Raw genomic sequence first — 14442 nt, 5'->3', positions numbered from 1 at the left:
GTATAGGTTCGCCATAGTTACGGTTGAATTAAGGATTTTACCTTTAACCATGAGATACCTGCCTTCTGGATCAGCAATTTTTGCTAACGTTTGAAACGGAATATTTTTCCCAATACCAATTGATACTCCTCTCGAGGCTGACGAATGAGACGCGTGAAACCATGAGGGGAAGTGTTTGCTAATCACATTAGGTATATGCATATGCCTAAAATGGGTCTCTTGTATAAAGGCGATGTCAACATGGCCCTTCCTTAGAGTGTGATATAGTCGACTCCTCTTTTGAGGGATATTAGCACCATTAACATTAAGGGAGTAAACCTTCATTTCAGCCATATTCAAACATACATTTCTCTAGGTGGCAAATAGCATTATGCATGTCAAGCAGGGCACGGCAGGAACAGTAACTACTATAGTTAACTATGAACATAACAAAGGGCTATAGGGCCCAATGGCGGGCCCAGCCGCCGTAACTCACACCCTGGACAAGAAATCAAGGCCAGTGGGTGGGGGGGGTTGGGGGGGGGGGTAGTGTGTGGAAAAACCACATAAAACATCACCATAAACTCGGCCTCTCAAGCTTATGAAGAAACCCCTTAATCACAATATTAAACTGTAAAAGAACAAAAGGGTTAAAACAAATAGATTCAAGTTAGTATTGACCCCTAGTTGAATGGAGAAGTTCAGCGGTGGACGCAGGCATGTAAAATTATTCACAAGGTATATCAATACAAACTAAAATGAAACTAAAGAAGAGTGGAATAGGAATACACTTCTCTTATAGAGTCAAAGTCCTGCACTTCAGGTGATCCTCTTCGGCGAGCGACTTTTACCAGCTTGTTGCCAGTGTAGATTCAGCGGAAGCTGAGGAAGATCTGGCGGGAACGCTGTCGGGAGCCATGATGGAATTTCCAACGGCTCCATCTGTAAAGCCTCCCATATCTTAGGTAAGTCCTCTGGCGCACGAACCGTGAGTTGACGGCCATCAATGTTGGTTGTTAGTCCAAAAGGGAAGAGCCATTTCACCGGATACTTCTTCTCCCTCAAAACATTTGTCAGTGGACGGAAGGCTCTCCTTTTAGCCAGCGTGCTAGCCGCCAGGTCCTGGAATAGTAGGATCTTATGACCTTCCAAAAGAAGGTCTCCCGTATCTCTTGCAGCTTTAAGCAAGGCTGCTGTGTCAAGATAGTTCAGGAGAGCACAGACCACATCTCTCGGCGGTTCTGTGGCCTACGGTTTCGGAGCTCTGTGTGCTCTTTCGATAACGATGGCATCAGCACGCTCTTTGCCTATAAGCAATTCAAATAAATGGCGCACAGTAGGTGTTATCTCTTCCGCAGGGATCGACTCAGGTATTCCCCTCAGGCGTATGTTCTTCCGACGACCCCTATTCTCCTGGTCTTCCAGGAATAAGAAAGCATTATTTACCTGCTTACAGACCGAAGCAAGTTGAGTTTGCAATCCTGCACTGTGCTGCGTCATGAGGGAGTGTGAATCCTCCAGCGCCTCTACTCTGTGGCCCATATGCAGGACCTCTGCCTTAATGTCCGACAGCTCTTTTAGGACTGGAGTCAGGGCTTTGTCCAGTGACTGGGCCAGCGACTGCTGCAGGAAGGCTCTAGTGATCGGCAGGGCGTCACGGTCACTGAGAAGCTCGGAGCAGGCATCAGAGCTTTCACCCTCAGAGTCATCTTCCCGCGTCTCCACTGATGGCGTGGCTCGTGTTGCCTTTCCTCGTTCCGGCAGGGAAGAAACCTTCTTGCTGAGCTATTTATTCAAATTGCTCTGTGAGCTTTTTAGTTTCGGGGTACTCTCCACTTCTCCCCTTCTTTCTCTACCAGTTTTCCCCATGATTGCGATGGGTAGCTTTGAATTAGGCTAAAAGACCGGGCTAATGGTGCGGAGCTCAGTCGCACACGTCCTCCACCATGCTCAGTCGGCTCCGCCCCCCACACTGCTATAAAATTGTATACAAAATATTCTTTATTAAATATAAAACATTAAAAGAAATGGGTACATAATATTAACAGTCGAAACCACATGACACCACGACAGTCCTTGTCATCTGTTGTACTGCAAAAACGCAACACAGTATACAGACCAAAGGACAAGCACCTTCGCAGAGCAGCCCAACATGTTTATCGTGTGCTTCCTCAGGGGCGACTAGTCTCCCCTGCTGCTCTGCTGATGCAAAACACATGTTGGGGTGCTTGTCCTTTGGTCTGTATACTGCATTGTGTTTTTGCAGTACCACAGATGACAAGGACTGTTTTGCTTTCATGTGATTTTCACTGTCGATATTATGTATTAATTTCTTTTAATCCATGTATATTTAACACCTTCTACCCTGGGCCAGTTTTCACCCTCCTGCCCAGGCCATTTTGTAAAAAAAAAAAAAAAAAAAAATGGGGGAGAAATGCAGCCTCACTGCGCCAACCCAGTACTGACTTTTGAGGGGTCTGTGCATTATTGTTCTTATAAACTGCACTGTCTCCTTCCACATTCTACCCTCAAATGGAATGAGGAGGACTCAGTAGGAGAGACAGAAGGGGCGGGGGGAGTTGCTTGTAACGTCACTTTAATTGATCCCTGCCAGTTGGTTTGTTGTGTAGGGATCTTTCTGAGGTGTGCCTCACAAATTTGAGAATCTCCTATCTACAGTATGTATTTTAAGTTAATTCATGATAGGATTTAAGTATTCAGTGGCAAATTTTCTTACCTGATAGCTGTCGTATTTATTTTTTGGGGAGTATTGGATTGTGGTGATTAATATCACCTTGGTGGCCCTATTTCAACTTTTCACTGTGTATTCAATTACCCCTTAATTCCACAGTTTTGTTCCCTGTACTGCGTACTTTTACCTGTGCTTAAAATAGGCTTGCTAGGCATGGGCCGTCTATGTGTTGAAGGAAGGAGGATGCAGAAGCACATTACTGACAGCCAGGGACTGTAGGTAAATGATTAAAGCCAGGTCCTCCCCAGCAGCTGATAACAGTACCTGGGCTGTGTGCACTTCTCGCTGTCCCTGAGCTTGGCAGACGCTCCCTCACTCAGCAACTGGAGAAGGCAGAGCTGGAGCAGCGCAGACCAGGGAAGGGAGATCTGCCATCTGCTCAGTATATAAATCAGGGGTGGCCAACCTTACAGACAGGAGCCACAAGCTATACATTTACACGAGTCACCGTATTTTTCGCCCAAGATTTTGGTTTTAACAAGATCCCCAATCATCATCTGACCTAAAATAAGATCCCCAAACTTCATCAGACCCCCAAAATAAGACCCCCAATGCACAGATCAGACAACACAAATCAGATTCCCAGTGTCAGATCTGCCCCTCCATGCTCAGATCTCCCCCCTTCTCAGATCTGCCGCCCCCCATGCTCAGATCTGCCGCCCCCCATGCTCAGATCTGCCGCCCCCCATGCTCAGATCTGCCGCCCCCCATGCTCAGATCTGCCGCCCCCCATGCTCAGATCTGCCGCCCCCCATGCTCAGATCTGCCGCCCCCCATGCTCATATCTGCCGCCCCCCATGCTCATATCTGCCGCCCCCCATGCTCATATCTGCCGCCCCCCATGCTCATATCTGCCGCCCCCCATGCTCATATCTGCCGCCCCCCATGCTCATATCTGCCGCCCCCCATGCTCATATCTGCCGCCCCCCATGCTCATATCTGCCGCCCCCCATGCTCATATCTGCCGCCCCCCATGCTCATATCTGCCGCCCCCCATGCTCATATCTGCCGCCCCCCCATGCTCATATCTGCCGCCCCCCATGCTCATATCTGCATATTAGGGTCTAAATGTGACAGTTATCCTTTAAATCAGTATTTCATTTTGAGGAAAAATGTGTATTTTTATTCACTTGTAGTTGTGGACCTGGATGGAGGATTTGCAAAAGGAACTACTGGATGATGTCTATGCAGAGTCGGTGGAAGCTGTTCAGGATTTATTAAAGAGGTTTGGGCAGCAACAGCAAACAACTCTCCAGTTTACAGTCAATATAATTAAAGAAGGTGAAGATCTTATCCAACAATTAAGGTAAGTAAAATTCAAAATCTGCAATAGAAGAAATGCCTGAAATTACAGTGTGCGGAGCCTTCTGCTTCCGCTTTGTACACTTTTTAGTTTCCAGTGCCCGATTCCTGGCTTAAAAAATACTTTGAAATCTTTTTATTTTTATTTTATTTTTTCTGTGTTTACTTTGTGATATTCACTAGGTAACTTTTTTCTGTAGGTCAGTAAGATTACAATATCAAGTTCATGTTCTACAACTGACACATTTAAAACGCTTTTTTTCACAATATAATTTGTTTTTCTGTCTGTTTTTCAAGAATATAACATTTTTATTATTCATATGACATAACTGAGAGGGCTTGTTTAATTTCTTTCAATGATAAAACATTGTATATGAGGGAAACTCTCTTCACACAACCCTGCTTGGTCCGGTAAGCACGGTCTGTGTGTCGGCTTCATCTCCTGGACCAACCGCGGCTCCCCTTGATTATGTGAATATGGCACAATAGACCCACATGGAACTGATTGTATTATAAAACACTATGATGCAGTCTGTTTGGGTCAGGGAGCTATGGTTGGTCTGGGAGATGCGGCCGACACAGATTGTGTTTCCCAGACCAAGCACGGTCATGTGAATGAGCCCTTAGCATTGAACGCAGAATCTGGTAATTAGATGACCAAATGCTCATCCTACTACTTTTAGGGATTTAAAAAAATCATCCAAACCCCTCCCCCCTCCCAATTATATGTGACATTCTGACAAAGTTTGTTCTCTGATGGATTTGAAGAAAGATACTGGGTACCTGTAATTCCACACAGGAGCTGAACAGCAAATGGACGCATCCAGTGCACGAGCAGATACAGGGGGCAGAACTGGAAATCTGTGTGTTTGCCAGATGCATCCATTTGCCATTCATCGCCTGTGCAGAGCTACAGGTATCCAGGAACAGATGTCATCTTGCAGCCCGGGGACTCATTAGGACAGCTGCAGTCATGTACGGAGCATACATAACATTGTGGCATTTTGAGGAATGTTATGGGAAATTGGCCAACCCCTTAACTCAGATATTGGGGTATTGATTTTGATTATAATGTGTATTGTACTTTCACATGTGTATTACACTGTACTATGTTGCTGCTATACAAAGAGGGGGACTTTGACCACGGCAAGAAATTTTGCCTAACTTTTCAGTCAGACCATCACTGAGGCAGAGAGAGCCCCCTCATAGTGACTCAATTAGAGTATTACACATTACACTGATTAGTGCAATGCTCTTATAAGGGCATCTTCAGCGGATCCGTTCAGACTTACAATGTAAGTCAATGGGAACGGATCCGCTTGAAGATGACACCATATGGCTCAATCTTCAAGCGGATCCGTACCCTATTGACTTTACATTGAAAGTCTGAACGGATCTGCTCAGGCATCTTGCGCACTTAGAAATTTTTCTAAGTTATTAATGCAGACGGATCCGTACTGAACGGAGCCTCCGTCTGCATTAATATGATCGGATCCGTTCAGAACGGATCCGATCAAGCGCTAGTGTGAAAGTAGCCTAAACTATGTGCAATAAGTCTCTAGTGTGTGCTGTTTACCCAGGACAGGCATAAGCATAAAGGGCTCTTTAAACAGATTGAGGAACGCTCTATAGCAATTATGTGCTGGTGTAAAGGCGCCACTAATTACTCAATGAACAAGAGAAACACTTGTTCGATGGGTAACTGGATTGTTTGTGCAGGCACCTAAATCATCATTTGTCGACAGCAGACTGTGCTGTCTAAACAGACTCTGCTGCCGTCAAACAACAAGTCTGTATGGGGTCTATAAAGTAGGGTAGCTTAGAGAGCTTAGTTGGGGAAGGATTTAAACAATCGATTAGTAAGGTTTGGCTAAGGAGGATTCCATTTGAATCCATGGAATGGAAGTATCCCCCTCCCACCACCTAAAAAGCAGATTGACCTGTGTTGCCAGGAAATAATTTGCCAAATTTGGTAATCCCAGTCTGCCACCCCTTTCAGCTTTGTTTAGGGAGAAGGAGAACACTCGTGGTTTCCTCCCTGCCCAAACAGAAGTGAGAAGGTATTCTGATGGGGACTGTGCTGAAAATGAATAAAAGCTTAGGTAGGGTCATCATTTGAAAAGTAGCAATACGTCCTACCCATGAGATTTCAAATTTACCATAGGAAGCTATATAGTTTTTGATGGGATCTAAAAGAGGGAGGTAGTTATGTTGAAACAATAAGGCAATAGAAGATGTTAGATTAATGCCCAGGTATTTTATATGAGTAGTTTGCCAGTCCAATGGACATTTTGACTTTAATTCAGGTATTTGTTGGGAAGGGATATTAAAGGGTAGGAGTTGGGATTTGTTTTCATTCATTTTGTAGTAAGATATACGGCTAAATCTTTCTATAACTGATAGGGCAGCTGAGTGGGGGGAGGAGAGGGATAAGAGTATATCGTCAGCGTATAATTCAACTGCACATTTTGTGAAAAGGTGGTAGGTTAGGATCCCTTGAGGTACTCCCACCGATTGGGAGAATGTGGGTCCCCTCCTCACTCCAGAAAGAGAATATGAGGTGACTGGACATGGATGTGGCTGTCTTTATTGTAGTTTTTGGAAGTTGCAGAAATGTAATTTCACAGCTCCCATAAATTACAATGGGGATAGCCACACATCCTTTCTAAATAACTGGTATTGCAATATTTTGTGCTATGCCTAGCTCAGGGCCTAGCCATTCAGTACATGATACATGGATTAAAGGAGCAACAAAGAGAACATACCAATCATATTTTGCTCTAGGCTTGCAGTGTCACAGTTACAACCTTATGATTGTGGTTTGCAAAAAAAAAAAAAAAAAAACGGCATAGTGGGATGCAGGTGGTGCTCCTCTGTTTTACAGTTGTTTATTGAATTTGACTATTAGGAATCTGTTGACCAAACAATCTAAACAGTCTTTTATTTCCTCTGTTTTCTTTTTAGGGATTCTGCAATTTCCAGTAATAAGACCCCACACAACAGCTCAATTAATCACATTGAAAGTGTTCTTCAGCAACTGGATGAAGCTCAATCGCAGATGGAGGAGCTTTTCCAAGAAAGAAAAGTGAAACTTGAACTTTTCCTGCAGCTGCGAATTTTTGAGAGAGATGCAATTGATGTGAGTTTTTTTTATTATTATTATTATTATTATTATTATTCTAATATTATTATTTTTTTTTTTTATTAAGTTGTCTTCTTTCCTTGGCTCTGCCACTGTTCTGATGCCTTGCCCTTAATCTTGCACATGTGCCACCGCAGTGGAGATTTGTTGCGGTTGTTTCTGCTTTGACACCTTCACTGCAGATGCACCAAAGTTACTGCAAAATTACTTCAAAAGGGTATGCAAATTAGCATACTAGGTGCTTTTCATAAGGATAAATAGTAACCCCCGAATCTTGACAAAGGCCTCTCACCCAGCGAAGGCTACTTTCACACTTGCGTTTCACAGATCCGTTTGAAACGCATTTGAAACGGATCCGTCAATAAAATGACTAAATGGAGACGAACGGAAGCCATTCAGACGCATCCGTACAAACGAATCCGTCTGTAATGCGGATCAGTTTGTCACGTTCGTTTCCGTTTTTGCATCCGTTTAGCGGATCAGTTTTGTATTGAGTAGCATCTCAGTGTCCCCCCACTTCATGTATTCAGATCCCCAGGGTTGTCATTAGCTTTGAAGAATTTAAATGCTCCATTGCTAATCTCTTGGGGGCTGTCAAGTTGAAATTCCAAGTCGGTCCGGTTTCAGCTATGATCACTGACCACACCTTTTGGACTCTTGTACACATCTATATCCACTAAAATATGTATAGTGTTCGTTAGCGGGCCATATGTCCCGGATCGCCATAGATCGTGTGTACGGGAGTACATAGCATCATGATGCTGTCCATGTTGTGCCGCACACTGGGCTATTGTCCCGCACTCATATGATCTATTAGTGCTAGACAATAGCCCCGCGGGCAGCTCAACTTGCACAACATCATTATAAACTATGATGATCTGTACACCCGTGCGCACGATCAATGCCGCTACGGGACATATGGCCCGCTCACGGACCGTATGTCTCGGAGGGCATACAGTCGTCTGCAAGAGGCCTTAAACGCAGTATGTCCCTTGCGTGTCCCTTGTGGTAATCACACTAGTTATGTCAGAGCGTCATCGTCAAATCATTAATCAAACTGTAAAATTACAATTTATTAATTAATTCTTGATGCTGATGGACCGTGATTCCCACAAGTGCTCATATGAAAGGGCACAAGATTGAGCAATGAACAAGCATTTGTTTGTTCATGTGCCAATAAGAGGGTATACGATCAATAAAGAGCCAAAAGGATAGCTCATTATTGATGGTCATGTTCATGGTTCAGCCACCTGTGGCACTAATGCTGTTTTGAAAAAAAACAAAAAACCTTCCAAGGGCATTATAATAAACGCACAGTAGTGAGCCTATGGTAGTTTTCATTTTACCGCAGCTGGAGTGCCCAAGGTTTCTGTTCCCCTGTACAGGGCAATGAAAACTCAGACACAGTGAAGTAAACAATAATTTATTTTATTTTTTTATTTTATTTTATTTATTTTTTTAAGAAAAAAATAATATATATATATATATATATATTTGGACACACCTTCTCATTCAAAGAGTTTTCTTTATTTTCATGACTATGAAAATTGTAGATTCACACTGAAGGCATCAAAACTATGAATTAACACATTTGGAATTATATACATAAAAAAAAGTGTGAAACAACTGAAAATATGTCATATTCTAGGTTCTTCAAAGTAGCCACCTTTTGCTTTGATTACTGCTTTTCACACTCTTGGCATTCTCTTGATGAGCTTCAAGAGGTAGTCACCTGAAATGGTTTTCACTTCACAGGTGTGCCCTGTCAGGTTTAATAAGTGGGATTTCTTGCCTTATAAATGGGGTTGGGATCATCAGTTGCGTTGTGGAGAAGTCAGGTGGATACACTGCTGATAGTCCTACTGAATAGACTGTTAGAATTTGTATTATGGCAAGAAAAAAGCAGCTAAGTAAAGAAAAACGAGTGGCCTTCATTACTTTAAGAAATGAAGGTCAGTCAGTCCGAAAAATTTGGAAAACTTTGAAAGTGTCCCCAAGTGCAGTCACAAAAACAATCAAGCGCTACAAAGAAACTAGCTCACATGCGGACCGCCCCAGGAAAGGAAGACCAAGAGTCACCTCTGCTGCGGAGGATAGGTTCATCCGAGTCACCAGCCTCAAAAATCGCAGGTTAACAACAGCTCAGATTAGAGACCAGGTCAATGCCACACAGAGTTCTAGCAGCAGACACATCTCTAGAACAACTGTTAAGAGGAGACTGTGTGAATCAGGCCTTTGTGGTAGAATATCTGCTAGGGAACCACTGCTAAGGAGAGGCAACAAGCAGAAGAGACCTGTTTGGGCTAAAGAACACAAGGAATGGACATTAGACCAGTGGAAATCTGTGCTTTGGTCTGATGAGTCCAAATTTGAGATCTTTGGTTCCAACCACTGTGTCTTTGTGCGACGCATAAAAGGTGAATAGATGGACTCTACATGCCTGGTTCCCACCGTGAAGCATGGAGGAGGAGGTGTCATGGTGTGGGGGTGCTTTGCTGGTGACACTGTTGGGGATTTATTTAAAATTGAAGGCATACTGAACCAGCATGGCTACCACAGCATCTTGCAGCAGCATGCTATTCCATCCGGTTTGCGTTTAGTTGGACCATCATTTATTTTTCAACAGGACAATGACCCCAAACACGCCTCCAGGCTGTGTAAGGGCTATTTGACCATGAAGGAGAGTGATGGGGTGCTGTGCCAGATGACCTGGCCTCCACAGTCACCGGACCTGAACCCAATCGAGCAGAGTGAAGGCAAAAGGGCCGACAAGTGCTAAGCATCTCTGGGAACTCCTGGAAGACCATTTCAGGTGACTACCTCTTGAAGCTCATCAAGAGAATGCCAAGAGTGTGCAAAGCAGTAATCAAGGCAAAAGGTGATTACTTTGAAGAACCTAGCTTTTTTGTTATGTATATAATTCCACATGTGTCAATTCATAGTTTTGATGCCTTCAGTGTGAATCTATAATTTTCATAGTCATGGAAATAAAGAAAACTCTTTGAAGGAGAAGGTGTGTCCAAACTTTTGGTCTGTACTGTATATATTGGGATTGTTTACTTTTAGGGGGTCACCATCACAAATTACTTCACCAGACAAGAGTAGAATGTCCAAACTCGTGTTTTATTCCGGACGTTTCAGCAAAACGGGTTATGAAGTTGCAGCTTCAACTTATCACGTGTGACATCCACACAAAATAACAAACCCTTGCGCGGCTAGGCTCCAACTAAACAAATAAGCGTATCCCTGACTCACCTAGATAGCCCTGTTCAAACATGGAACACAAATGCGGCTTTCCTCAGCCGTTCAGTCCAGCATCCTCCAGGCTGTGACACTTCAATACCTTTTCGGGGATTTTGGACTAATAGTCCTACCGACTCTGGCCTCGTGATCCTTGTTTCACAGGCGTCACCGCGTCCCCCAAACTTTAGGCTATCGCTTAGCTTTGTGGCACCTCAAGCCACCCGGCTGAGACCACTCACACAGAGCCTCACCCGGACTCTGCTTCACAAAACACTCCAGAGTGAGCCCCACCCAATTCCTGATAGATAGATAAATTGGAACAGATGGTTAGATAGAACAGATAGAAAAAAATAAAGACAGACAACAGACAAACGTCCAGTGTTTACCAGTGTTATTTACCAGTGTTCAGCAAGTCGTTCCTCCAAGATGGCCGACGATGCTGGAAGGGAAAGACCACTACTGGGCATGCGCAGAGACATTAACGTTTTGAAACTGATCCGTCTCAAAGCGAAGCCAGTACAAACGGATCGATCCCCATTAACTTCAATTGTGTTTCTGGACGTATCCATTTGGCTCTGCATTATCAAGCGGGCACTAAAAACGCTGCAAGCAGCATTTTGGTGTCCGCATCCAAAGCGAAACTGTGACCGAACGTAGCCCAACTGATGCATTCTGAGCGGATCCTTTTCCATTCAGAATGCATTAGGGCTGAACTGATCCATTTGGAGCCGCTTGTGAGAGCCCTTAAATGGATCTCACAAGCGGACCCAGAAATGCCAGTGTGAAAGTAGCCTTAGCCAGTTCTCTCTGCTCTGAACTGATTAGTGGCTATCACCCCAAGACAGCTGGCTGCAGATGAGGTACTTCACTATAATCCTATGTTATGTCTTAAGGCCTGCTTAACCACCTCCGGACCGCCTAACGCACAGATGCGTCCGGAAGGTGGTTGATTCATTCCTCCTGGACGCATCCGTGCGTCATCTTGCGAGATGCGAGATTTCGGTCAGAGCCGGCCCGCGCATCGCGGGCCGGCAAAAGTTCATGGAGTGTTTCGTCAGCAACCTGCCAGCCAATGATCGTTGCTGGAAGGTTGCTAATTTTTAAAAAATCGAATCAGAAGCCAGCTAACACATCATATTAGTAAATATGATGTGTTAAATGGCTTCCCTGCTCCTCTGCTGGTCCTTTTCGTCGGTTGGTCTCAGCAGAGGAGCAGGCATCACTGTGAGTACCCTCCAACACTTCACTTAGCCCCCAGATCACCCTCCATCACCCCCATCACCCCAATTAACCCCTTGATTGCCCCCTGTCAATCACCTAGTGAAAGGGAAAAAAGTGATCAGTGTAAACTGTCACATTTTTTTTCCACTGGTATTGACTGTTAGGTTTAGGATAATTTAGGCCCCTTGGTTAGGTAGTTTAGCGATTGTTTAGCGCCCAGCCCACCGCACCGCAGTCACTGATTCGCTGATTAGCGTATCGCTAATCAGCATTTGTACTTTTATATTATCTGTAAGTGATCAAAACTGATCACAGTCAGATCTATAATAGTATTACCTTAGTTCGCCCTCCACCCAAAACGCAGTGTTTGCCCGATCAGGCCTGATCGGTCGCCCACACGTGCGTTCGCCCACGCCCGCCCCACCGCAGTGACAATTTTTTTTAATTTTTTTTAATTTTTTTTGATCACTGCACAATCACTTCACACGCGCTGCGGCGATAAAAAAATCAGTTTTGATATTTTTTTTATCAACCGCAGCGGTACTTCGCTAGCCTCCCATTTGTAAGACAGGCTTGCTTTTTTTCTTGTATAGTCTCAGGGAATACCCCTAAATTTAGTTGCCCAAATGTCAAACAGGGGGTATTCTTCTGAAGAGGCCTACAGGCTTCTGACCCAGTCGGATTCATCTGATGAATCTAGCGGGTCAGAATATGAAGCTGTAGAAAGCAGTGGCACTCTGACCCAAAGTTCGGACGAGGAGGCTGAGGTCCCTGATAGCACCAGGCGTACCCGGCCCCGTGTCGCTAGACCACAGGTTGCACAGGATCCGCTTCAAGGGCAGCAGAGTGGGGCTGTCGCTGTCGGATTACGTGGTGAGGCATAAACCAGCAGCGCAGCCCATCCTGGACCTAGTACCAGCACTGCCGTACAACATGGTGAAGTGGCGAGCACCAGAAGGGCAGTTGAAGCTGGTACATGGCACATGCAGTAGTTACCCCGTCGCAGCCACTGCAAAGACGGGCCCGTAGAGCCCCTAGAATCCCTGAGGTGGGGGTCAAATTGTATAAGCTCTGTGAAAGGGCCACAGGCTATACCCACAAATTTCGTGTCTATGAGGGAAAAGATCAGACCCTGGAGCCGGTTGGTTGCCCTGACTACCTGGGGAGCAGTGGGAAGACAGTCTGGGACTTGGTGTCACCCTTATTCGGCAAGGGGTACCATGTTTATGTGGACAATTTCTACACAAGTGTGGCCCTCTTCAGGCATTTGTTTCTAGAACAGATTGGCTGCTGTGGCACTGCGCGAGCTTCCCCCAACGGCTCGTTACCACCCGTCTTGCAAGGGGGGAGAGGGCTGCCTTGTGTAACCAAGAACTGCTCGCTGTGAAATGGAGAGACAAGCGTGACGTTTACATGCTCTCCTCCATTCACAAAGACACGACAATCCAAATTGAGCGAGCAACCCGTGTCATTGAAAAGCCCCTCTCAGTCCACGACTATAACCTTCACATAGGAGGGGTGGACTTCAATGACCAGATGTTGTCTCCGTATTTAGTGTCCCGCAGAACCAGACGCTGGTATAAGAAGGTGTCTGTATATTTGATTCAATTGGCTCTGTATAATAGTTTTGTTCTCTACAGTAAGGCTGGGAGAACATGATCCTTCCTCAAATTTCAGGAAGAGATCATTGAGAACCTCCTGTACCCAGGAGGTTCCCTGGCCCATCCACCAGTGTAGTTAGCCGTCTACACGAGCGACATTTCCCCAATGTCGTTGCCGGTACCTCAACCCAACAGTCACCCCGAAAAAGATGTTGTGTCTGTAGCAGGAGTGGAATAAGGCGTGACACTCGCTATTTCTGTCCTGACCACCCTGCCCTATGCTTAGGGGAGTGTTTCCGGAAGTACCACACACAGGTACACCTAGCATAGGGATCACATCTCACCAGGACAGGCACACAGGGCTATTAGGGCCCATTCACATACAGCTGCTGCAAACCTCTCCTTTCACCTGGGATAAAGCGCATAATGTACTTCGCCACATCTTTGGGCCGATTTGCGCTTTGCACATTGTCCCATGGGGAAGGAGAGGTTTGTCCTATAAAGGTAAAAAAAAAAAAAAAAAAAAAAAAAAAAAAAAAAAAAATCAAATTCACCAGTAAGCAAAAAGGTTAATGTTCAGTTCAAAAAGTTAAAGTTTATATGTTCTGTTCAAAAGTTAATAAAATTATTGCGTTGCGGTCTGTTTTTTATTTTTATTTTTTTTTACCTTCCAGGTGGACCAACCGATCAACTAGCTGCAGCACTGATGTGCATTCTGACACAAGCATTGCGCTGCTGTCAGATTACACACAAGTCGGTGTATGCGGCGCTGCAAGATGAGATTTCTCCTCTGCAGTAAAAGATACGTTTGCCGAGGCATATGAGCTGAGGAGGTGGCAGTGTTCCTATGCTTTGGCAAACACTTTGTATATAAAAAAATAAATAAAAAATCCCGGCAATAATGTATTCATCCACATCGATTGATGTGAATGGAGAAATCTGGTTTGCCAGGGAATACGAGCTAAGTGGGTATGGATGTTGGGCGGAGCTCCTATGTCCTGGCAGACGCCTTTCCCTTCCTTTTTTTTTTTTTTTGGCAGAGATTTTTTCATCCACATTGATCGATGCGAATGAAGAAATCTGTGCCGTTCATTTTTTTCTTTCAGCCCAGAGGCTGAACGGAAAAAAAAATCTCATTACCTGTATGCTCAATATAAGGAGAATAGCAGAAACTCCTAATGCTGGCTATACATGTAATGATT

General features: G+C 44.7%; 1 protein-coding gene across 4 annotated transcripts in view; it reads left to right on the top strand.

Moving 5' to 3' along the window:
* TRIO (trio Rho guanine nucleotide exchange factor) overlaps positions 1 to 14442 on the top strand; it is a 584493-nt gene that overhangs the window by 189937 nt on the left and 380114 nt on the right. For all 4 annotated transcript variants that reach the window (XM_044293534.1, XM_044293537.1, XM_044293535.1 and 1 more), the window contains exons 12-13: positions 3868 to 4037; positions 6998 to 7172. In XM_044293534.1, coding sequence (XP_044149469.1) covers positions 3868 to 4037; positions 6998 to 7172 — 345 coding nt within the window. The remainder of the gene's footprint in view (positions 1 to 3867; positions 4038 to 6997; positions 7173 to 14442) is intronic.

The sequence above is a fragment of the Bufo gargarizans genome, chromosome 5 (genome assembly GCF_014858855.1).
Source record: "Bufo gargarizans isolate SCDJY-AF-19 chromosome 5, ASM1485885v1, whole genome shotgun sequence".
Taxonomy (NCBI): Eukaryota; Metazoa; Chordata; class Amphibia; order Anura; family Bufonidae; genus Bufo; species Bufo gargarizans.
Note: the sequence above shows the minus strand (reverse complement) of the source record. Positions and strands in the feature narration are given on the sequence as shown.